General features: G+C 42.4%; 1 protein-coding gene across 1 annotated transcript; it reads right to left on the bottom strand.

Annotated features, from left to right (window-relative positions):
- Window positions 1-20,295: 20,295 nt before the first annotated feature.
- dlc (deltaC) lies at window positions 20,296-26,062 on the bottom strand. The gene is made up of 9 exons (XM_035385806.1): window positions 25,755-26,062; window positions 25,388-25,627; window positions 25,215-25,272; window positions 24,736-24,993; window positions 23,535-23,896; window positions 23,180-23,396; window positions 21,630-22,296; window positions 21,203-21,317; window positions 20,296-21,077 (listed from the first exon to the last, which is right to left on the bottom strand). Exons 1-9 carry the CDS (start codon window positions 25,803-25,805, stop codon window positions 21,072-21,074), a joined length of 1,974 nt encoding a protein of 657 aa, XP_035241697.1. The 5' UTR covers window positions 25,806-26,062; the 3' UTR covers window positions 20,296-21,071.

Raw genomic sequence — 26,062 nt, 5'->3', positions numbered from 1 at the left:
GACCAGAAGGTGTGGTTTGCACTTTTTGAGAGAATTTTTCATTGGTTCCAGCACACCACACAAGATCTGTAAAGCGTAGAAAAGGATTTGAATCCAAAACAAATACATATTTGACCCAGGTCTGGTTTTGACCCTGCAGCCTCTGGTTACAAGCCTTGGCATCCCTGTGCCTCTATAGTACCAACCTACGAATATCCACATTCTGCATCACTACCACTGTCATGGTTCTGTCTTTTTGTTTCTATTTTTCCTTTTTGGGCTGCCAGTTGGCGGCACTTCTCAGTTTTTGTATTTCTGTTCATTCCCTCATTGGTTTCCCCTGTGTTAATTGCATTATTGTTTTCCATTATTGTCTCGTTATTTAATCATCATCCCCACCTGCCTCTCGTTATCCCTTCCCTCTCGTTTGATTATGTATTGAGTTCACCTGTGTCTTGTCTATTTAAATTCTTTGTTCCCCCGACGTGGCTGCTGGTTCCTTGTGTGTTTCTGACTGTGCTTTCACTTTGATGTGTGACTCATAGACTGCTATGGCTCGGACATGCCTTACTTTTGCCACGTACCCTCCTCCTGGCCCAGGCCAGTGTTCATCTGCTGCACTCCTGTAAGTTGTTGATTTCTAATATGCATCCTGTTTTTCCTGTGACCACGGAGCCCGTGGGAGAAGGAAACCATATGAACCTGAAAGATTGGAAGGGCTCGTAGAGCTGTTTGTCTCTCTTTGTTTTCTGTTGCACTTTGAAGAATGGCTGAGGGCCAAAATGGCGGCTGAGGGCATTCATGCAGGCAGCACACACACGCACATACATAGGCATGTCATATTTCCCCCTTTAGCACAATATGCTTTATTGCTAATCAAACACATCTTTAACATGGATGACCAAACTATTTTCAGATAAAATTCTAATTAAGTCCAGTCGACAAAATCATCATGCTACCTAGGCAACGATTCAAAATTTTAAATATTTGTATACCAGGTCTTGACAAAATTGTAAAGAAATTGTCCGTATGTATTTCGAAGTCCACAAACTTCAGCTCTTTGCCGATTTCCAAGTGTAACCCTCCCTTAAGAACAAACACATACGTATATATTACAGAACTGAAAGCATTTGAAAGCTGTTCCAGATAAACAAGATGTTTTCTTTCAAATTGTTGAAGAGGGCAAAGGCTGCGCTGCCCTGAACAACCAGGGGAAATCTCTGCAAAGGAATCCTTATCTCTGCATCCATTGTGAAGTCGGTGGAATTTTATCTGATATCCCAAGGAAATTTTTGTACTGTTTTCATGTTCAATCAAAACAAAGACATCCGGTATACTGAGATCTGTGCTATACCAGCAAATTAGGGTATGGGGAGGGTGGAGGGGGCTCCACAAGAAGTGAAAGAATTTGACGCTGCCTCTTGGGGGAGGGGCCTTGCTGGTCCATCAGAGTGTCCTGTACAGTTAGCCATGGGCACACACAGACAGGCAGGTTTCGGGATGATGCTGCGCAAACCATTAGCATGAATCAGAGGTTCGTGCTAACAGACCAGCAAATCTCCAGGAAAATTTCCCAACAAATTCATTATCTTTTTCCTGTTTATGATTCAATAGATTGCATACAGATACACTGCTGGTAAGGAAGAGGCCCAAGGAAATTTGGCTCATTATTGAGTCTCGTATGCTTGTTGATTTTGCCACCGCTTTTTGCTTCAAAAGAGTCTAATTCACAGGCTCTTCAACTGGATCCTTGGGAAACCCTATGTATGTTGGTTTCTGTTCCAGCCACATTATGCAACTGCTAAATTGTAACAAGCTGGTAATTGCTCTTGATTTTAATGAATTAATGTATGTTTTGCCCTCTCAATGCAACATTTTATCAGAAACAGCATGCTGCGAATAAATGGATAGGTGAAATTAGTGGGGTCCCAGCCGTAGAAGACTGGACGCAGAACTTCTGAGTTGTGTTATGAATCATCATTGATCAGAAAAACACTACTGTTGACGCTATATTCATGATAATTTCAGTCACTGCTCCTGGAAGTACTTTAGATTTATGCATGTTTTTGGTTTTAGAACGTTACGCATCGGATATAGCCAGTATCTTGAATCACTGCTGGTAAACAGATTTCATTAGCCTAATTTATTTTAGCATAAGTAAATAAAATAATTTGTTTGGGATGAGTCAACTCTTGACGTATCACTGAAAGGTCACATTAATACACTTTTAAATTTACAGGCCAAAATAAATCCATTTAAGTTGTGTTATGAATCATCATTCATTTAAAAAAAAAAACAACTGACAATGGGATGACATCACTTCCTGTTCTCATATGGGTGCTGCGATTGTGAGTGTGGACCTCCACAAGCTACACAGAGACCACCCGAGAGCATTCATATTTTCCCTTCTACATGCCCTATTTCTTTCATTTGGTTTTGTGTCCAAGTTTATTTTGAGCCATCAAGACTTTTTCTTTGCCTTTTTCAGTGTGTAAAGGGTCTGTGACCTCAAGAGAATAAATCGTTTCCTCTGACTCCTGACGACAGTTGGCAGCTTAGCGCCCCGGCAAAAGGATCAGAGGTCAAAGAGCTCTCAGTCATCACCAGCCTGACGAATCGCTGCACAGACTAAAGGAGCAGCTGTCAGGCCCTCACAGGAATGTCAAACAGGGGATGCCCTCTTCCAAAACCGGCCTCCAGTGGAGGCGGGCTCGACCTGGGCTTTCCTGTTATTTAAGCCCTGGTGCAGTGCTCTGGCCCTGAGGAAAGGCTCTGAGAGAGAGAGAGAGAGAGTAAACACAACAGAGTTGTGTTTGTGTGTGTGTAGAGATGGGGTGAACACAATTGAATGAGGAGATGGATGGGGCAAGTGCAGATAACTGGGTCAGACTTCTGTTTTGCTACTTCATGTACAATTTATAATTAGCATTATTGGTCTCTGATTGTTACTGCCAATGTGAATAACAGTTCTGGAAAAGTGTTTAGTCTTAGCCCGCACTTTGAAATTTGGCTCTGTGTCATTGTAGACCGAGGATTGCACTGGACAACTAGTCACTGGAGTTTCTTTTTTCATATTTCTTAGAATAGAGTCCCTAATTACCAGAACGCTTTCAACAGTCTTCTCAGCTGGTGTGTTGCTGAGAGGAGGGAACCTATTGGAAATGTGAATGAGATGGTCAGTGGTGTGCTGGGTGCTTAAGTTTGCAACTTTAATGTACATAATGTACATCATCACAGGTGACCACTACTGGCAGAGAAGAAATAACCACAGACATCACACACAGGGCAAGCGATAACCCAAGAAGGAGAGGAGGGAGAAACAAACAAACAGAGTGAACCGTGGGAGAGACAGTAGGGGCTAATGACACCTTTTTCCACGTTAATCACTAAGGTTAGAATGTGAGAAGTCTGGAGGCCGTTTAGCTCCTGGATGAGCTCCAAGGCAGTGATAACTTTGTTTGTGATATTCCAAATGGAGACGGATATTCCAAACGATCAGTTGATAGCTTCTTTCTGGATTTTGATATATTTGATTTGGTAGACTTGAGAAGGCCTGAGCAATGCATAATGAACTTGTTGGTGACTGACTATTTTTATATTTAAACAAAGGAATAAAACTAAATAGTTGATCCCGCAGACACAAAGCCAATGCAGAGATGTACATTGAGCTTTGTTCTAGCCCGTCCCCTATCCTCCCCTTTAAGTCATGAAGATTATAGTGACTCTTGCATCAACAGCGATGAGGGAAGCGGGGCCTGATGAGGGTGTAAGGTTGCCTCTCAATGGTAAAACCAAATGTGTCCCCTAGTCTGTACAGGGTGCAGCAGTCTGCCCAGTGAGGATGATGTCATTGGTGTTTACTAAACAGGCAGACAGGAAGGGAGAGATAGGGTTATGTGGACAGGGTTAGGGTTATGGAGGATAGTGGGGGATGTGACACAGAGGGTCAACCTGCTGTAATTCCTAATGGGTTCAGCAGAGAGGGGGAAAGGATTCACCCCCTGTAACTTTAGCCATCCTGTACACATGAGCCCTAAAACAGAGGATTAGTGCAGTAAAGCGAGTCTAGAAGTGGGAACATGGTGGGGGGAGACGGGTGGGAGTTACTGCTGCAACACTTGTTTTTGCTACTTGCCTGAGTGAGTTTGTGAAGCGTGCATATATGTGTGTGTGTGTGTGAGAAGTAGGTGGTCACTGAGAAACCCCAAACAGGTTAGTCAATACTGCCCCCTAGCCCTGACCAGCAGAGGACATTAGAAATGGGAAAGTGAGGCTTCCAGGAACACATAGTGGGTGGAGCCATCAATCAATCAGAAACTCCTGTGAACCAACCAAACTACTTGGCAAGACATTATGGATTGGTTGCAATCAGTGAGTCATTAATTGGACATCTTAGCTCCTCCCATTTTTGGATTCTTGAAGTCGCTTTCTCCCATAAATACAGGAAATGGTTCCCTGGCCAGCAGTTCGTATTGAGCCTGCTGATGGCCCAGGTGGAGCAAGATAGTCCATTCATAGTCCAGGAAGCCCTGTCAGCCAATCCAGCTAGCTTTATGTATGCATATCAAATCAATTTCAAATCCAATGTGCTGGAGTAGAGAGCCAAAAACAACAAAAATTGTGTCACTTTCCAAATACTTACATACAATGTGTAGATAGTATATAATATAAACTGATATATAATCAGTATGTACTTGGATCATATATTTTATCATGTGTTGGCTCTTCAAAGACCTGAAAGGATTGTTAGTAAAAAATGCACCAAACTGGGAACTGGTTTCCTTGCATTAAGGCCCATTAAACCTCTTCCATGTAAAGGATGACCCAACAACTGCATTAGACGCAGCTATTACACCTCATTCACTAGGCTTTGTATTTTTTAGTTGGGAACTCTGCCTTTGAAGTGGCTGTTCTTCTCAGCCCTCAATAAAATGAGGTGATGGCCTGGGAGAGAGTTGGGGTAAAATTGGGGTGCTTTATTCAGCCTCCTTTGATGTGACAGAGAGGTAATTTACCCCCCCCCCCCCCCCTTTCCCCCACCTCTACTGCTTCTATTCAGACACGCTGGGGGGAGAAAAGCCAAAATACCCAGCCTCTCGATGGCCGGCAGTGCTTTGTGTGCCTTGTTCTGGAGTGTGCCCTTGCAGGCACACTTCGTCACACCTATACCTGGGTTTCACGCCCTGCCGCTAGGCACACTTCTCACTCTCAGCCCCAGGCCTTTTAAGAGGCCTGTGACACTTTGCTTTCATATGCATTTGTTCCCTCCTTTTCTGGATTCGCCTCCCCGGCGGCTATACAAGCGCATGGCAGGAGGTGGTGGGATGGGAACCTCACACTTCCTGGTCTCCTCAGTAGTGACTGCGGAAATAAATGGGAATTGGTCTTGGGGAGAAGTTCCATTCATCCAACTTTCCCTGAATCACACCAGCCTAAGGTTCATGCTCATTTTCATTACAATGCACCTTTTTTTCTTATAATGCCTGGATCAAATCCCTTCAGATAAAACACTTCTGTTCACAAGTCTGTTTGTGGGACAAGCAATGGGGGAAATATACAACATTAACAAGACAAAACATGCCCTGGAAAAGAAAGATATTTCTTCCTGATATCAAATACTTAGTGCACCATTTCATTGAGAACATATTATGTTTGGCCTGATAAATAGGGCAAACTTGAACAGGTAACACAATTTTAGAACTGTCTGACAGATTATTTTCTAATGAGGGGCTACAGTAATTTACATATTTATCTTCACTTCTTCAGAAAGCCTGGTCCTGTATTGTCTTGTTTTAGTGAAAAGACACCTGACTTTGTGACTTTCAGCTCTTTTGTAGATATATGGCCATCATTTTTAATCACCCCAAGACATTGTCTGTGTGGAGTTATTTCCATATTGTCAGAGCTTCAAATCATCAGAGGTCTGCTTACAGGATACTAAGCTGGCATCATATATATGCAAAGTTTTTCCTCGTGCACTTTTTGTACATGTTTTGTACATCACTCTGCTGACAGTGTCACCTTGGAGTTCCTCTTCCACTGAATTTCGTACGTACAGCATGGGATTGCCTTGTGAAACTTGGCCAACTCATCCAGACTTTCCCCAGAAACATAGTTCAGAAAACATCTGCAAATTACAGGTTAGCAAGGCTGGACTTTTCGTAAGTAAATGCAAAACATATCCTGGTCATTGTGCTTTCTGATAAGCTGAGCACAAATGAAATCTGGGGAAAGAAGGGTAAATTCAGGGGTAGTCATCCGCTGCACTCAAATCTGAGGTACATAACCACTTTGCAGTTGTAATCTTCCCCTCAGTACATCAATTATTGTGAAAAAAGTGAAGTTGCCAGGAACAGTGCAGTACAGTTCTGCACAGAACAGAGGAAGTAAACAAGCTTGAATCAATTACAAGTTTCAGGTCCTGTTCTGTGGGCAACATTTGTCCCTGAAATCAAAGGCAGGAACCAGATGACGGTCTTCTGGCTTTTAAGTGCCTCTATCTCGGTTGTTAATGGCATTTTGCACACTTTTTGGGCTGGGAAAAAGCTTGGCACATGTTCACACTGACCCACCAAACGAGCAGCGCACAAGGGCGGGGTCCAGCAGGAGGGACCCACACCTTGCCTGAGCCATCCCTTTGAACTCCCGGGTGAGTGTATCAGGACTACAGTTCCCACACACCTTTCTCAGGGGGGATTTGTGGAATTGAGGACCCAGACCTTTGCAACTTTTTTTGGGGGGTGGGGGGTGGGGAGTTCAGGGCGAGGACCCCCATCTCCTACCCATGTCAAGTCCCCATCCCAGTAATTTCTTCTGAGTTGCATGTTACTTGGGATACAGGTTTATCTGCTGAGCAACAGAATAATTTATATATTAGGATTCAAAAAGCAAATTAGATAACACCATCAACCGCTAAGTTCAATAGACACAAGGTAAGAAATAGGCTATCACTGCAAGCTTTCCTGATTATTGAAATTAGAAAAAATGTATTTGCTGCAATGGTGGCACGCTCCTTACTGCTTTCAACATTCATCTCCTTTGACAGGAGCAATGCATTCACTTGGCTTGTTTGGTCACTCCCAAAGATTTCTAAGAGAAGCTTAAATAAGCCTGAACTCATCTGGTGGCAAAAAAAATAAAAAATAAGAACAGCCTAAACCACTGGATAACAGCTTTTACAGTGCATACTGAAAAATACTAACTTCTCAATACATCCAGCAGTGCTCAATCTACAAAAGAAGTTTCCACAATATTTTGGGGTGGGAGAGTGTTGAGAGGGAAACGGCCTGCAAGCCAGTGCACCCCCCTCCCCCCTCTCCTCTGGCTCCCGGCTCCAGAACAGCTGAAAGCCATCTCAGATTAAGCCAGGCCTTGTACAGGAAGTGACCTCTCACCTCGGCGTGTGGAGAGTTGGGGGTGGCCTGTCCACTCTACTATAGGAAAGGAAAGACTAGCAGCACAGGGAGAGGCCTGTTTGAACAGTTGTTCAGACATTAATGGCTTTTCCAACATCCCAAAGCCTGTGCTTCAGTACCAGGACTAAACCAAGCTTGTGTCAATCTTGCATGTGAACAGCCCCAATTGCATCTGCAGTCCCTGAAGGTTGTTCTAAATGGCTAAGACCTTTCCCTCACAGCAGAACAGGAAAAGCTGCAGGGACAATCTTCAGTAGGGGTCTACAACCCTAGAACTGTAGTGCCAGATGGTACACTAGTTTTAGTTTTCACCTTAAAGTCAGCAATGATTTTGGACCAAACAAACCATGTGAGGTGTGCCAACTATATATATACCAGCCAGACCTCTGATTTACAAGCTTGCACTAATTATCAAATGCTATAAAGTATACACAGTCCAGTATCACCTAGTTTTGGCAACCTAGGTTGCCAAACAGGCCCTTGTCTCGTCTTTAAATAGATAGTTTACTTTTTTATGTGGTTTTTCATATTATTTGAGTATTTGTATGTTTTTGATTGGCCCAGGCAGTCTTTGTGTGCAATGAAGGATATTTTCAATATTTGCCTTTTCTAATGGCCTACTGGCTTTACAATGGCAGCAGGGGCTTTGAAAGCTTTCATTTTTGCAGCACTGAGAAATCAAGTGATTTACAGTAACTTCCAGCTAAATTTCCAGCAAAAGCAATCTCAAAAGTACTTCAATATTTGAAAAGTATTATATGTAATCTCAGAATTGCAACACAAACCATACTTGTAGGAAATTGATTTTCTTGCATCACATCTCAAAAAAGTCGAAATTTCGGAAATTCAAGAGTATTTTGTTTCTAATTTCCAGATTATCAAATAAAAAAAAAAGGTGAAAAAAGACATTGGTGAAAATGGGCCTTGGCAAAGCCTTCTAGTCATGCACCATATCTGTCAATGACAGGAAGAAGTCATTCTTCATGCTAGGGGACTTCTGGGTCCTAAAGACCATCCTGTCCAAAGGTCCAGGGGCTTTCTTGAATAACCCCCTTCTGCCCATAAATACTGAAACTGTGTTATGAGGTCACGCTGAAGTGTCCCAGGGCGATTTGGCCACCTGGGAAAAGCATCCTGCCACGCAGAGCTGATCTTTATCGCTCCCCGAGATGGAGCAAACCCAGCTTCCTTCCTCCTTCTTCCTTTATTCCCACACTCAGGGGCTATTGTGTGATGGACCTGCTTGCAGTGGCTTGGTGGGTGAGAGAGTTTCGCTTTATCAGCAATCGAGCACCCCCCCCCTTTTTTCCACCTCTGCTGCTCTACTCCCCTTTTAGCCAGGAAGGCTAGCTGCTGATACACACTGGCGAGGGGAGGTTTAGCACTAGGCTAGCTTCCCGTTGTGGTCTGTGGGCGACCATGAGTCACTGGATATTACACAGCACGTGACATTGCTCCAAGCGCCAGGAACCAAAAGACCATTCCAGAATGAATCGGAACACCTTGCAGCCAATCTCTGGCCTGTTTCACAACACTTATACCTCATTGTGCCTCAAACAGTCAATGAGTTGAGCAACTGTGTAGATACATCTAAATTTCCTACTTACTCACCCTCCCCCCTCCACTGAAAACAAAGAAAAAATCCATTATTTGAAGTCAGCTGACCATGCATATATGCCCTCATCCTCTCACTCATTCACACGTCCATACACCCTCATCCAAAGACATACTCCCCACAGCAGCTACGGGCTAAGTGCTTTGGGCAAAGGGGAGTCATTTGCTTGAATGATTTTCTGTTTTTTCTTTTTTTCAGGTGGAGGTTATTGTTTTGAAAGACCATTATTTACAATAGCAGTCTCCTGCTGAACTGTAAATTTTGTGGTGGATGGCTGTCTTTTACATTGTTCAGGTTGGAGGGGATTGTTTAGAAAGAGCATTATTTACAATAGCGGTCTCCTGTTCAACTGTCTCATGTTTCCCAGGACAGTAGTACAGAATGCAAACGTAATGCCCAATCAAACCGCATGTACAACATTTGATGTATGTTGCACAAATGGTCCACTGTTGATTACATGATCAGGCATTGCTGCTCTTATTTTGCTCTTGCTCTGCTTTGACGGCCTCGTCCTGCACTTCCACCTGGCCTTCACACAAGCCCGTCCCTCCTTCTTATGGCCAGATCTCCTGCACTGTCTGCTTCCTGCTTCACTTGCAATAAGGTGACCAACTTGGCGTGTCCCTTTATGTTTGACTTAAGGCCGATTACGAAATCAAAAGCTTTGTTCAGCAGCTTTTTCATACGCTGCGAATGGACCAACACAGCTGCAACCAATTTTTCTTTTAGTCAGGAAAAAAGCTTCAGAATCTGAAGTCCAAAGTGAAAATTGTGCTCAAAGTCTGCACTGTTGTTAAATGTGTTATGCATGCGGATGAAAAGTGAAACAAGTGAAAAAAAGAACTAAAAATAATTCCTATTTTAGCGCAAACATTTCAACCTGCAAAAGTCTTTGCCAGGTATAGCTAGCATATGAATTTCTCACACTTGAGCGCACCCCCTCCCTCCACCTCAACCTCCAAATCGCCCCTTCCCTTTCCCCAAACAGCCTCCACCCCCCATCCCCACCCCCAACCAGGGTGTGCTTTGCCGGTGAGAGGCCAGGAGAGGAAGAAGATGAGCGTGGCTGTCTGGTTGGGAGGGGACAGGTGTGGATGAGGTCTGGTAGAGCAATCTGCACTAATGCCCCTGGACACGCCAGCTCCCATGCACAGGCTTTCCCACGGCAGCTGAGGTCAGGGGGGCAAGGAGAGGGGGGAAATGTTGGGAGAGGGGGGCATAGTGGATGTGGCACTTCTAGCTGCACGGTTAGCCCCTCCAGCGAGGAAGACCACAGGGGCTGGAAAACATTTGAGGGAGGGTCACAGTATGCAGAAGCGTTGGTTGTTCGATCATTCAGCATCACGGCTGTCATTGAGAAGCAGAGGCATAGATGGCATATTTCACTTTGGGTGGTGAATCTTTCAACTGAACCTCACCATGTGCAACACCAGCCGTGCAATCCCATCCTATCCCATAGTGTGCATGCTATCCCATCCTATCCTGTACCCCCCTGCCCCTTACACCCAAGATAGAATAATCTTCAGAATCAACTTAATCCTTTGTGAATACTGAAAACTGGTTTTAAATGTTTGGATAAATTGAATGCATGATGAATTTGCTTTTTGCTCAACCCAAAGGTCAAAGAGCAGCTTCAGCTGACCCAGTATTCTTAGATGAGACCATTTATTATTCTTTACTCACTGCAAAACTGCCTTCTTGAGTGCCAATTGAGTGAAGAAAGGAGAGGGTAACTTTAGTTTTTCCTTCTGTTTTTTTCTTTTCTTTGTTTTATTCTATGTGTGTGTGTGTGTGTGTGTGTGTGTGTGTGGAGCTCCTGCTGAGGCTGTTTTCACGCTGAGCGGAAGCCTGGGTTAAGTGACTCTCCCATCCTGTCAGAGGGAAAAGGGGACTTTTTCCTGAAAAGACCTGTCCTTATGAAAACACTAAAACTATTATTCATCAAAGCGACATTCTTCAGTTAAACTGCTCAATTTTGAGCGATTCAGGCATATCTCTGGATAAGAGAACCATTTTGTTGACAAAACTGGGTTAGACTAGTAAACATGATTGCCCACTTTTTTATTAAATGGAAACTTCTCTTGGCTCATGATATATAAATTAATATAAATGAAATATATGGTGCAGTACAAGTTTAGAAACCACAGGGATTTTACAGTTTAGCAAGACATGGTGTTAATTATTGTTCAGGAATAAAGAAAATGGGCATGGTGAGCAGAAGAGTTTTGTTTGCTTTATTTTATTTTCAAGTGGAGTTATGCTGATTGCTTTATCTACATTTTGATTTTTTTGTCACCCTTCACCTATATCCCTCCACCTATGCTCTCCAATAACAAATCAGTCCTGTCTTCACAACCTACGTCTGTAAATGGCCACTTCCTATTTGTCTCGACCTCTGACCCTCATTCAGGCCATGGCAACTGGATAGCAGCAACTTGTGGTAGACACAAGAGTTTGTCTAAAAGTGGAGAAGCTTGTCAACATGAAGTTAACCACCTGTGAGTAAGCATAAGCCTTGAACTCAATCTACCCACGCCTCTGACAAGTTACAATAGAGCTCTGTCCATAGGTATTGTACTCCATCTCTTTTTACCAGCCCAAACAACAGATGAATCATCAACAAAGAATCAAGGAAATAATTAATTTTTTCAAAAGTACCTAGCTAACACATTATGATTTCACCACATTGTGGTACCATTTCAGCGACACCGCCATTGTTTTACGTGTTGTTCCAGGAATTTTCCTGGGCACTTACAAATGACTCAGCAGACAGGTGTCAGAGATTCCCATTTGAGAAATATCAGTGACAGTTATACACAACTTAAAGGCACTGATAACATTGAATAGACACAAGTCGATTATTTGGCAACTTTTATCGACTGAATTTGAATAATTTGGAGTTACGTGCACAGTTTTGCCATTCTCCGTAAGTAAGTGATAGCAGACATTTTGCATTGAACGTTTTTTTTTTCATAGGTTTTAAAATGAAACAAAGGGAATTAAGAAAATAGACATGCAGCCTCTTACATAAAATGGGAAAATGTAATGAAAGTGAATATGCTTGCTACACTGCTTCCTGCCACATGGCTAATTTTTCACAATGGATCTACATTCATGAGTTTAAATTTTATATTTAAACCCTATACTATCTTATGCATATATCTTTGTAAATACTTTCACTGAGTGGCCTGCAATCAACTAAGATGCTGTACAAAACAAAGTCATTCTGAGATATGAATTCCAGCAGTATGAATCAACATTAATCCACAGAGCCCCCACAAAGAGATGAAGCTCTCATTGTCTTTGCATATGCCGGTGCTGTGTGTGTATGCGTGTGTGTGTGTGTGCACGTATGTGTGTGTGTGTGTGTGCGCGTGCATGTGTGTGTGTGTGTGCGTGTGTGTGTATGTGTGTGTGTGTGTGTGTGTGTGAGTTGAAGGCCAGGAAGATGCTGGATTTCCTTGTTACTCAGAAATTAAGATTAAGGGCAGAGGAGCAATGTGTCTACCAGAATAAGGTCCACTTCCCTTCCCATGTGAGAGACTATAAATACACCAAAAACAGGATACTCACTGAGAAGCAATGCAGTGCAAATCTGCACACACACACACAGGGGCACACACACATACACACACACACACAAACAGAAATGTGCGTGCACACATGTTCACACAATCAAACAAATGTGCACACACTCACAGACACTTGCATACTGTATAGATGCACACACACACACACACACACACACACATGAAAGCAAAGGTGCCATCCAGGGAGGGGGTGATTCCAAGACCCTGACTGACAGGGGCCCTCAAAATAACATTAGAAGATAGGATTTTCTGGAGTGGTGGGACACAATGGGATATCTTTTCAAATCCCTGGTGGCACCCCTGCACACACGCACACATGCATGCACACACAGACACGCGCACACACACACGCAGACACACGCGCACACACACGCACGCACGCACGCACGCACACATGCATGCACACGCGCACACATGGATTATTTCCTGTTGTAAATATGACTGTGTAATCATGAACTTGCCAAAAGGCAAATATAAACAGTGTGGAACACTATGACTTGTGGAACAGTGCTGTTGTTCCAGATTTACACTGACCTGTGGGAAAGGGACAGGGTCAGCAAGACTGAACATTTTAATGAAGTACAAATTTCCAAATATGGCCAAACTGCTTTTCTCTTCTTTTATGTAACCCCTCCTCTCTGCTCATCTCTGATTGGCTCAGTGCCCTGGAGAGTGAGTAACGGGTCGAGATTCCACCCCGTGTCAACTTATTTAACGCACAGTTTAAATAAATTAATGGAAAACAGGGGCTTTGCAATGAAGGCCTTTTGTTTTGCAGGCTTCTGTTTGTCCTCCTCTGTTTCCCTTTCCAGATTCCCTTTTCTGTCACACAGGATCGAGGCCAGACAGAGGTCTGGCCCACAGAGCCGAAGAGAAGAATAACGACAGAACAGGGAATGATGTAGTGATGACAGGTGTGCCTTTTATCTGGACATGTTTCTTTTTCTCTCTCCCTTTGCCCCCTCACGTTTCTCTCTGCCCGACTTCCTCTCTCTCCTGAAATGATAGCGCTCCTTCGTAAAGTTGCACATCGATATCTCAGTTTCAAAAACATACATATTTTTTTTAACACTGAAAGCTGCCGTACAATGGTTGAGCTATAACATAACGGCAATGTAAGGGTAGGGATAAGCTGGCTGTGCGTACCCAAATTTAGTGTTAATCCAGAATTTTATTTAATCTTGTACTACGAAATCGTCTTTGGTCTTAGTTGTAATAACAGGAAGTGTTTTATTTTTTTTTTAAATGCAAACTTTTATCTTAGTAACGATTAAAAGACTAACTGCTTCAAATCAACGGGACAATTTTACTGGTGAATGATAGAGTTCTCAGGGTTCTCTGTAGGCTTCAAATGTCTAATGGGGAAATGACTTTGCTGGACTCTCAACAAAGAGATTTATATCAGTCTTTTATTGACTAGATTTTTATTTCTTTCAGTCGTTTTCCTGTCATTAGAAAAAATCCTAAGTTTGGCTGCAAACATTATTTCTGCAGTAGGACCCAGCTGAACCCACCATTTCCTTGAAATGAACAGATTATATAAATGTATTATTATTATTATTATTTGCCAAATATGTGTTATAAGTGCTGATACACTAATTCGGGGTAATGGTGCTGTTGACTCATCCAGTGTCAGGCCATGACCTCTGCATTTTTCTGGCTGATGCAGCAAGACCCAACGGAGACTGGCCAGATATTCAGCCCTGTGTTTCGTTAGCGTCTCTCTGTACTGTACGTCTGATTCTCACAGAATCCCAGTGGGAACACGAGGTTCCACAAGCGTCTGAGCTGAGCTGTGCCCGCTAGCGATATTCTGTCTTCAGCCAGAAGATATAATATGGAGGATGGGGAGTTGAACATTTGGGCAAGTTAATAGGATATCTGTGGCTGAGTGCATGTCTTGCCTGCTTTGTGCTGGAAGAGGAAATGGGGAAATTACACACTGAGTGGTTCTACTTGATTGGTGTTTGACAGAGCTCTGATTGCTGGGGGTGTGGTGGTGGTGGTGGTGGCGGGGGGGGGGGGGGGCATTCTAACTCACACACTTCCAGATAAACCATGGACGTTTATGCATCAGCCTTCCATTCCTGTGAAAAGGAAGGAAAGTCTATTAAATATTACCAGTCACGCTATTGATGTGGAAAGTACCATGTAAAACAATGCTCCCCTTCTTCCAGTCCCATTTCCACTCACTCCTGAAACAGTGTAAGACACCAGGACGTCATGTGGGCTTGTTATTTCAGTACGGGAAGAGTCGTGCCGCTTCGAGAATTGTGTATCACGTTCATCACACCAGTCTAGCCAACTTTGATTTAAGTAAATATAAGCTTAGGCCATAAATAACATGCTATTTCTGTGTATGTTTCATCAGTTTACATATCTTGGCACACCTTCTGTTGTGTTCCCAAATAATGAAATTCTATTCTCGTCCTTTTATTGCATATTTATATTAACTTATTGACTGTAAACCTTTGTTTCTGTGTGTGTTCATCGAACCCAAGTCTAATAATTATTTGAAATATTTTAACCCTTCTGACACCAGTAAAATTCCTGCAAAACTGCCAACAATTTTTAAAAAAGCATCAAGATTTTTTTTTCAGTATTCAGAAAACAGTTCTTTGATTATATGCTTCAGTCCGTAACATTCAAAATTCAAGCATCTAGCGGATAAACAGGACACGAAGAATGCCACATGTCCAGCTGTGGCTGGGCGGGCAACCGCTTTGCCGCGTCACTCCCTGCTTTGTGTATGCTAAGATATCCTGTTTTCCCTCAGTCCCATTCAGAGTGGAGGGATCATCAGCCCATAACATCAGTCTTTTCTTGTCCTGTGAAGCACTATACCACCATAATCCCTGGCAATAATTTACGTCAAGCATGTACCATAAATCTCCATAAAGCAACATAACATTGTCTGTCATAAAAATGGACACGACACCTGTCATAACCAGTCATGAGGGAATATTATAGCTTATACAAATGTTTTAACAACGCGATAACATGTGGTCACAAAATTTTACCAGCGGATGAACACAAAAGTAATTCAAAGTTATCATGGAACGCGTTAAGATGCCATTATGGGATTTTTCATGAAGTGCAATATGCTGTCTCCTATGACTGGCACTGGCAGGTGTTACATCAGGCTAGGGACAATGTTGTGTCGGTGATATGCAGCCTCGTTCTTGCCCCCCCTTGTTTGCTTTGACACCCATTGTCTGTACCCAGATCACTTGGGCCAATGGGTGGGGTAGAATGGAGTCAAAGCAAGAAAGGTGAACTGGTCCTTGACTGAATTTCTGGCTGTTACTAGCTGATGAACTTCGGAGCATGTCTGAGCATGTGGTCCATGGAACTTGGAAATGATGGTTGCTGTACTTTTTACATTTTTGGAGAACTGTAAGTTCATTCCAATGAAGCAATATGCTCAATTGGTGAGGTTTTTTTGGTGGATTTCTGGAGGTGGAACATCAAGCCTATGTAGTTTTCATTGATTCTGTCTTATTATAGAGAGTGAGTATCTTAGCTGTTTTTTTTTTACTTGTTAAAAATGTCCACTTCCATGACAAAAAAAATCCTACATCCCCCGCAGTACCCCCTTCTCCCCCTGCATTGCCTTAGCATTGTCACTCATGGGGACATCCCACATAAACACATGCACCAGTGCCACCCTTCCCTGTCACTGGGGTCCCTCAGCCCTCTCAAACAGAGAAGAGAAAGAAAAGGGAGATTAAAGAGGGAGCCCAGCCCATCTGCCATCGCCTGTCTGCTAGTGTTTTTCAGCAGGATGATTCCTTTCGCCTCTCCCTAGCCTGGCCCCACCACCAGCACTTCAAACACACCCACACACACACACACACACACACACACACACACATGCACATGCACGCACGCTCACATACACACACGTGCAAGTACACACACACACACACACACACACACACACTGTCCCAAGTCCCTGGCCCCCAGAGTCAGTACACTGCTGTTGTCCCCAGAATATTGAGAAAAGAGGCATGGACATCCCATTCAGATTTCTGTAATAGTAGGGGGGGGGGGGTAATGTGAAGAGGAAAGGAGGTAGGGGGGGAGAACAAAAGAAAGAAAAACACAGTACAGTTAGCAGAACAGTATCCATACGCATCTGCATGCCACAGGGGCAGATTCACCATTTCTTGTGAATCTCAAATTGTCCATGTCTGTCACCTCTCCCATACGTCATACATTTTCTACAGGGCTTGGTTCATTTTGGGCATGCAGACTAAAGATAATATAACAGAGCAAGATCCAACAAGATCCATCCTTCTACAATTTCCTGAATTTCTGCCTGGAAGGATAATTTTTACCACAGTTTCAAAGCACGCAGGTAGTTAAGTGTCCTGGATTACCATTTACCGGCATGGTTCTCTTTCTTTTTTTTTGGAAGAAGCCATTGACCTGGATGACATACAGCACTTGTGATAAAAAATTAATAAACATATTTTTTAAATTGAAATGTACGATATGAGGAAAATAGTATGCAATTGTCAAGCCTTAGCAATACAGTCATATTCAATGCTAGAAGGCAGCGTCACAATTAGTAGATACATTTTTACAAATAAAATATTTAACTGTTCTTTTACAACTGTAAATATTAGCAGTATTACTGCAACAAAATAATGAAAAATTTAAAAAAAAACGTTCCAAACCAGTAAATTTCTTTTTTAATTCACCATGAAAAATTTGAACAGATGAAATTCAGTTCATTGTTTTATTTTATTCAGCTGTTTTCTCTCTCTCTCTCTCTCTCTCTTTTTTTGTCAGACAGCCATTGCACACTGCCCTTAAGGGCTGAAAGGGAATTTGCCCCACCCCCTGCTTCACAGAGCAGCCCATGTCACCATGTCCAACAAGCTTAGTAGCAGGTGCTGGCTTATCTTAACCAGGCACTTTTACCCCAAGTGGGACCGGAGGATTTGTTAATGCTTTACTCACAGGCCCGGCAGCTGAATAAAAACAGACTTACCCTTTGATCAGGGACTGATATGTGGGAATAGTTTTTTGGGGGTTGTGAGTTAATTCTATTGGTTTGACTTTGTTCTCCAACAATTGCAGAATCAACACAAATTTGGTTGTGCTCTCCATCCATGGTTATCGAAATACATGAGGGATACTTAAAAATGTATTCATACATTTCTGCAATGTTCCATGAATATTCATGCACAATACAAAACTACATTCATCATATTAAATGGAAACAATGAATTAAATACTGCTGCTTACATTTGACTGGCCATATTGGCCAATGCCAGTGCCTCCCTGTTTTACATTACAGCACAAATGCAGCATGCTACCAAGTTTCCACATTCATGGGAGAAGTAGTGCTTTACTGCACAAAAAATAAAGTAAGTCACCTTGGTTAATTTATTAAGCAGAATGCATTCGTCTTGAGGGAAACGGAGTCTCCGTTAAATAATAATAGGCTAGAAGATAGTTACGGTTGGGCTATTTTTGAGCATGACCTTTTAAAATAATTTACAACAAAGGCATGTTGCATGATTATATGGGCTCATCATATCAGCCTTAATCCTAGTCTATTGGCTGATACTGAGTTTGTTTGTTTGTATAAAAGGGATAGTTCATGTTCTTGAGATTTTTTGTTATTATTTAAGTTTTAGTGTAGGTTGTTTTTTTTTTATTTCATTTTTATTGGCTCAGACAGTTTTTGTGTGTGATGAAGGATATTTGAGATATTTACAGTTTCTGCAAACCTGCTGGCTTTACATTGGCTGCAAAGGGGCAATCATAGGCTTGTAGTTTAAAGCAAAAAAAAAAAAACAGCTTTGGTGACAGTGACATGAAGGCCACTTCCCCATTTGCTCCACGTGTATTACATTACATTACAGGCATTTAGCAGACGCTCTTATCCAGAGCGACTTACACAACTTTTACATAGCAATAGTACTATTGATGTAGGATACTGTGTCATTGACTGCAGCGATCAAAGGCTGCATGCATCAAAGAAAATAGTTCAAACCAAAAAGAAGTTTCAACGTTTTTCATTTAACCTCCCCGAGATACAAACACACACACACAGAGAACTGCCATCTAGTAATCTAGCCATGTGAGAAAGTCTTCAGCCCCACTCAGAGATGTTGTTTTTGGGATCTGTTATTGTTTTTGTTGGGAGGCACAGGAAGTGAGTGGCATTTGATTAAAGAAAAACAAACAAAAAAAATCCCTCCCCCTAGGCATTCTACCAAAAACTGAAATACTATTTCCCAGAAATGAAGAATCTTCTAGTCTTCCAGAATTTTTAACTGATCATAACAGACTACGATACATGAATTGTAGTATCTTAATAGGCTATATTAATCATTTTGAGACCTTTAATCTGTTGTTTCAAAATTACTGGGAATTTTGTGCATTTTCTTCTGGTTTTCAGTTTTTTTAAATTATTTTTTCTGTAAACTTTTGAATGGCTTTATGCACAATTAATACAAAATGGTGTTTTGTCCTCAACAATTAGTTTTAGTCAGTGTTTGAGATCTCAAAGAAAGAAAGCAATGGAGCGCATTAGCATATATTAACAGGCATCACATCACATTAGAGTTAGTTAATTCTGTTGGAACATCGCCTGTGGCTGTTAATAAGTCTCAATAGAATTTTTGCCCACTAAATAAATCCCCTAATGGGGTCTCCTAGACCAGCAAAGACCAACGCAACTTCAATCTGCCATCCCTCACTCTGTGCACAAGATACTTCTTTACAAGTGGTCCCCACTGTTCCTCTCTTTTGTACTTGAAAGCACTTCTGGGATGATATTCAAAAATGTTAGTCGAATTACAACACACTTCATACACATTTAAAGCAAGGACATTAAGACATAAAATGGCAGTATTGGTAGTATTTTTCAGTTTATTTACGAAAAATATATAATTCTGACTTTGTGACAATAATAGACACATAACGTAGACATATATACAATTCTCTTTATAAATACACAATATTTACAAAACTTAAATTATATAGAAAGGATATCTTGAGGCTTTTGTACACATTGCATTAAATTAATGAAATAATAATTACAATAATAAAAAATAAAGCAGAATGATGAAAAAATATTTGGTTTTAAAAATAAGAAAGAACAAAATGAAAATATCTCATTGAAGTCCTTCATTTTGAGAAAAATATATAAGGGGCTGGACGTCAAAAAAGAATGGAAGAACAAAAAAAACAGGAAGAAGCTGACAAAATATCATGAATCTTTCTAGCTCACCAGTAAATTAAACAAGATGAATGTTTACACACAAACATATTTCTTAACAAAAGGCATTGACCACATCAAAAAGTACACATATTTGTACAACGATGATCAATACTATTCAGGCTAGTTGTGTTGTGTTTATAGAAAAATATACTCCCAGAGAGATGTTCAAATACATACAAAAATTTCAGACAGGAATAAATGTATACATAAGCTGGTATTACAATTTTCAGTGTTTAGATACAGTACCCTTTTTCCTTATATTATTTCTATATCGTGAAAAGAAAAGGCACTTATTAATTGTAACCCATTGGGTTTCCTTGGAATGCTTTCATTAGCTTAATACACACAGCACCTTGGTAATATCCACTGGAGAAATGTGTCCAACTGGAAACACAGCAGTTGGATCTTAGAATGAAACCCAATTGCTGAGTCAGCATTTTCTAAACAATTATCATCATTGATAACATTTTAATCCATTACTATGGACGGTTCCAATTCCATCCGTCCATTGCTGGGAAAAGTAAGCATCTGTAAGGGCTAATTTCACAAACTGAGATATCGGTTTGAGCATAGACTTCTCAGGATCCCATGGATGTCCCCTACAGGAAGTGGTGTCTCAGATCTCACCTATGGTGAGATTAATGCTGTACTCCGGAGAAACTCTTCTTGATCACAGAATTATGAGATACAAACAAAATGAAAATAAAAAAACTGTAAAATTTGAAGGCAGTTTTCAGTTGAAATATAAGGCCCCCTTAGAGCTGCTGTCTGTAGAGAAAGACACCATTGTTGTTGTACTGCTCTTGGAAGTTGCATGACATTGGAACTTTTAAAAAATCCTGATTTACTGTGTTTCAAAAAATCCTTGGTTCTCTGCATTCTGTGTTTTCTTCTCTTCTTCACTCTTTCATTTATTATGAACATACTGGAAAATAATTGTGTAAGTAAAAAAAACTGTAGTGCAAATAATTCCGGTCAGTCTTCCTGTTTCCTATAACTTCCATCTTCCCACAATCATTCTTCTTTCCTCTCTGGAAAGAGACTCCTCCCAGAAGTAGTCTTTTTTGTTTGTTTGTTTTTTTAAGTGAGCAGCATCAATAAATAATAAATAATATATAGATATAATATATACTCTCTTCATTTCTTTCAAATATCTGTTAAAATAAAATGTAAACATGTCCAGACAGGGTCCCTTCTGGATGAGGTGCTCCAGGTTTGGAATATTGTCATTAAACCTAAAAATAAAATAAAGAAAAAAGGTTAAAATCAGGCCCCAAAAAATAAAACAGTAGCATATTAAATATTTTCACAGTAAAGTGGGGGCAGAATATCCCTTGTTCCAAAGAGAAGAGCTGCTTACCTCAGTAGCAAAAACACATTGGTCGATCTGCTCAGGGATAATGTAGACTGGCTGATATAGGCCTTCTTTTGGGAAGTTTAGTGGAGGAACCAAAATACAGGATTCAGATTTTTTCCTGTAATGAAACAAAGCAAAGAAAAAATTGATTAGTTTCTTTAACAAGGAGCAATATTACACTGAGCTCACCTCTGTAAATATGTAGCAGACTGTTTTTTTAGTTCTAGCTATTGTGTAACAAGGGTGAACTTCACTGGATGTCAACTGACCCAAGACTGATACTACAAGTTTTCATCTGTCCTCTTTACCATTTCTATCGACATTCAAATGCTGAACCAAAGAGACGCACAGCTGCTAACCCTTTAACTCTGGTTAGATCTACTGGAAAGAGTGAGCTGTTCTGAATGAGCAGTTTTAACTGCTGACTTACTGCTCCATCTTGCTTCTGGACTTCCTCTCTTCTTCGGCCAGGTTGTAGTCTTTTGGCTTGTGCATGTAGCCGGAGTTCTTGCTGGCCACCTCCGAGGCGCTGAGCGCGACGTCCTTGTTGGAGACCTTGTAGGGGCCCCCGGGGATGAGGAAGGCCTCCTTCTCGCGGGGGAAGACCGAGGCCCGGTTGTTGATGGTGTCCAGGTCGTTGCGCACGGAGGCTCCCAGGCTCTTGCGGCCCCGCCGCATCTGGCGCAGGATGTAGACTGCCGCACAGACTACCAGGGTGAGAGTGATGAGGCCCAGGGCGAAGGAGATGGCCAGCGCCACAGGGAAGCCCTTGGGCTCGGTGGTCTGGATCCTGAACTCGCAGCGTGAGCCCATGTAGCCGGTCGGGCACTGGCAGACGGGGCCGGAGAAGTGGGTGAAGCAGGTGCCGCCGTTCTGGCAGGGGTAGCGGCTGCAGGCGTCGGAGCGCACGCCGCAGTTCTTGCCGGTGTAGCCCAGCGTGCAGGTGCAGACGTAGTCGTTGGCGCCGTCCACGCACGTGCCGGCATTGCGGCAGGGGCTGCTGGCGCAGTCGTCGATGTTTATCTCGCAGCGATGCCCGGTGAAGCCAGCTCGGCACCGACACATCACACTGTGTCCAAGGTCGAGGCACTGACCGCCTGCAGCAGGAAAGAAGGAGTTCAGTACAGTGCAAGTGTACCTGGTGCTGGACAAAACATTTATATACTTTTTCAGCTTTATTTGATAAAACAGTGTAGAGAGACAGGAAGAATTAGGAGGAGAGAGACGGAGAGACGTGCGACAAAGGTTGGCGGTCGGATTCAAACCGCAGATGTCGCGACTCGTATTGAGCTTGTGGATAGCGCCACTAGAGGCCCCCATGGACAAAATATTTATATAATTAAAAGTACAGTTTATAAATGAAAGGAATGTCAGAGATAACTGACAAGACTTTCACTCGCTCCATCAAACTACTCTGGCCAACGTTTTAAGAGAGTAATTGTCTACAGAGTACTTAAAAATAAGCCGTTAAGATAAACCATCAGATAAGGAGCTTCAGCAGCATTGTCTCAATCAAAACAGGGTGCTTGCACAGGTCGGCGATTCATATCGAGGCTGTAACCGCAATATGCATTGGGGGGGATGTATCCCTCTCAATATTCTGATAGGATCAAACTGGCCCCCAATATTTTTGGCCTATAACTGATCAATGATCACAAGCAGTTTTATTACGAGTGTCTCTTACCAAGAAAATAACAGGCCAAAAGAAGCTGGAATCGATGCTTTAGATAGTCAAAAAATGTAAATGGAACAGAATTTGACAGTCTGACACTATGTATGAGTCCTATGGGGACTACTCAGTAAGAGATTTGACAGGTTAATGTGGTTGACATGCTAAAATGCATTTCATCTTTTTAATACCCCCTCACACTCCACCCCATGCCCATTCAGTGAGCTGGTATGGCCGTAAGTGTCTTCAATTAAATCAGAAATAATTTTTTTTTTTAAATAAATAAATAAATGAAAGAAGATTGGACTGACCGTTTGAGCAGGGGTTGTTGCTGCAACGGTCCAGTTTCTTCTCACAGTTGGACCCCATGTAGCCATGGGGGCAGCGGCAGGAATAGCCCCCGGTCATTTTCTCCACGCAGGTGCCGCCGTTGAAGCAGGGTCCATCCGCGCATGTCATGGCGCTAATTTCGCAGTTCTTTCCGTAAAAGCCCTGAGGGCAGGTACACGAGTAGTCGTTCTCCATATCCTGGAAAATAGGGGGAAACGGTTTGATTTTGTTTAATGATAATGAACACGCCAAAATATGCATACAGTGAAGTCACATCCTGATGCGGGCTCATATGGCCAAACGCACTAGCGTTAAACAAGCTTAATTCAAACTTACATTACAACTTCCACCGTTCTTGCATGGGTTGCTGTCGCACTCGTTCGTCTCGATTTCGCAGTTACTGCCGCTGAAGCCCGGGCGGCACGCGCAAGTGTAGCTTCCCTGGCCAGTGTTGGTGCAGGTTGCGCCGTTCCTGCATGGCTTGTGGTTGGTGCAGTAGTTCAGGTCCTGGTTGCAGAACAGCCCGCCCCAGCCTTCCTTGCAGTTGCACTGCCAGGGCTGCCCGCAGGTGCCGTGCAGGCAGCCGGGGTAGCGCATACACTCGTCGCACAGCGGGCCTTCCCACCCGAGGCGGCACTTGCACTCGCCTGGGGACTCGCAGTAACCGTGCTTGTCGCTGCAGCCAGACGAGCAGATGGCTGTTGTCCGAGGGGAAAATGAAAAGAGAGAAAGGGGGAAATTAAAATGATTGCTCCCCTCTCACATCACCCTCCCCCTCTTTTCTTAAGGCTCAAACACATCAACTATTTGTTAAGTACTAAACTAAGCAGCTGGTAGACACACAAAAGGAACACATGCCATCTTCTTTTCACGCAAGGCAGCGCAAATTAAGTTCCAGCGCGTGTCTGTGTTAAATCATGCTCTGCTCCTATTGTTGATGCGAACAAAAGAACGCGGCCAAACTACATTGACCACGACAGAAGCTTTCTTCGAAAGGGGGTGGTCGAGCTGGTCAAGTCAACCAGTGAATGGAGCATTACCGTAGTATTACAAAAGTACAATAAGATAAGCTATCAGTTCTCATATACGAATAGGCCGTAGAGGACTTTGATTAATCAACCTGTTTGAAAAAACCTATTCCATAGCAGTAATCATAATTAAACATGATGTCCGTGTTATTTTTCAGACATGACCATAACATTATCATAAATACAATCTCATTAAAGCCAGTCCCAGAGAACATGTTGTGCTGCAAGTCGATGAAACTTAAGTGAAACACCGCCTACATTTGGTTGAAAAGTGAAAGTTACCTACAGTGAAAGAAACCTAGTCAATTTATGTCATAACGCCTCTCAACCCTAGATTTCCTCCCTTCTATACGTCTATATTCCGGTTTTTGCTCACTGGGGTCCGAAAAACTATAAAGAAAATCTAAATGGGTGACATTTTGCATGTCTGCATGTACACTTAATAAAGCATGCTCAAGAATAAACACGCATTTGCACGTATACACGTAAGCGCGGAGTAGTGTACTTACGTTCAGAACAGTACTGTCCTTCCCAGCCAGTGAGACAGACTCGGTTTCCAGATCCGTCACAGGTATAGTGTCCGAAGGTATCGTTACGAGGTCGGCAGTAGTTGGAGCAGCTGTCGCCGTAGTAATGCTCGTCACATACGACGTGGTAAGAATAACGCAGTTCACTTTGCTCTCCAAAATTCACGTCCTGGGACCAGTCTTCGCCAATGGCTAGTCTCCTTCGGGTAGCTAAGCGACTAATCAGATTGTTGTGGTTATCTGCGACAAAAAGAAATGCATGGGATTAATCGAGATAATTGCAAGATAACAAGCTTATTGGGCGACTGGTCACACCATTTACGGTTAAATGCCGTAATACATTTACAAATAATTAAATTATCACTTATTCCCACAGGTTCTGTCCTAAGGTGTGCAACTTTCCTGAAGACAAACGTAATTGTCCGCCCCCTAGTGGAATAAAAGGCAATTGTAATGCTTACCTGTAGACTGTTCAGTTGAGTCGGCGTTCCAGGCTTCGATGATTAGCGAGAAAGTACCCTACAACAAGTGAATTAAAGTTGGTTAAAACTAATGGTCGTTTTTTGGGAAAGATCGTGTAACACTTTTCGCTATTTTAATTGGTAGCCTAACAGTACACGATATGGAAACTCACCGGCCACTTGAAGTGAAAGGGGACCTTAATCGGCGCGCTACTGGCGATGGAACTCTGATCAGCGCGGAAGATCTCTGTCAGACCGGTCCCGTAGGTGCAAGGTGGCTCGGGCGAAATAACATCCTGTGAGTGCTTGAGACACACTCGGAAAAAGATCTGACAGTCTCTGGACCTTCTGCAAACATTGTGAGTGCTGCTAAACGAGTGCACTTTCAGCTCAAACACACCGGAAGATCCAACCTATAGAAATAGAAACAGAATGTGGATTAATGTTCTGTGCATACAACCAGGAAAGCACGGTTACGATTTATACGTTTTCTTATTGCTTGATTTGCAAGAATGCTTTTTTTTATTTTTTTAAACTTACCAGTTCTGTTGATAACAAAGCCAAAAAACAGGTTAATAGCAGATAAGCCATTTTGTGTTGTTTCTTGGTCCGCTATTAATAGCAGACAGTGGCAGATATCCAGTGAAGGTTAATATATCCACGTATCCCCAAAATCAGAAAAATAACATTAGAAATAATAAATTAAAGAGAAAATATATCACCGACGTGTTCCTCTGCTCAAACAAATTGTAAAGAACTGGAGCATACGATAAAAAAATATCCTTGGGCTCCTGCTGAGTAGACTATAGACTACAGCTTGGACTTTGATATTCAGTTTGAAGTCGTTG

Source organism: Anguilla anguilla, chromosome 12 (assembly GCF_013347855.1).
Source record: "Anguilla anguilla isolate fAngAng1 chromosome 12, fAngAng1.pri, whole genome shotgun sequence".
In the NCBI taxonomy this organism is placed as follows: domain Eukaryota; kingdom Metazoa; phylum Chordata; class Actinopteri; order Anguilliformes; family Anguillidae; genus Anguilla; species Anguilla anguilla.
Note: the sequence above shows the minus strand (reverse complement) of the source record. Positions and strands in the feature narration are given on the sequence as shown.

What these genes read in the sequence shown, in the direction of transcription:
- dlc (XM_035385806.1), bottom strand. Translation starts at nt 25,805, where the DNA reads ATGGCTTATCTGCTATTAACCTGTTTTTTGGCTTTGTTATCAACAGAA. An exon ending in AGAACGGTGGAAGTTGTAAT is followed by an intron (nt 23,397 to 23,534) that starts GTAAGTTTGAAT and finishes CCTATTTTCCAG; the next exon opens with GATATGGAGAACGACTACTC. An exon ending in CAACAACCCCTGCTCAAACG is followed by an intron (nt 22,297 to 23,179) that starts GTCAGTCCAATC and finishes TTCCTGCTGCAG; the next exon opens with GCGGTCAGTGCCTCGACCTT.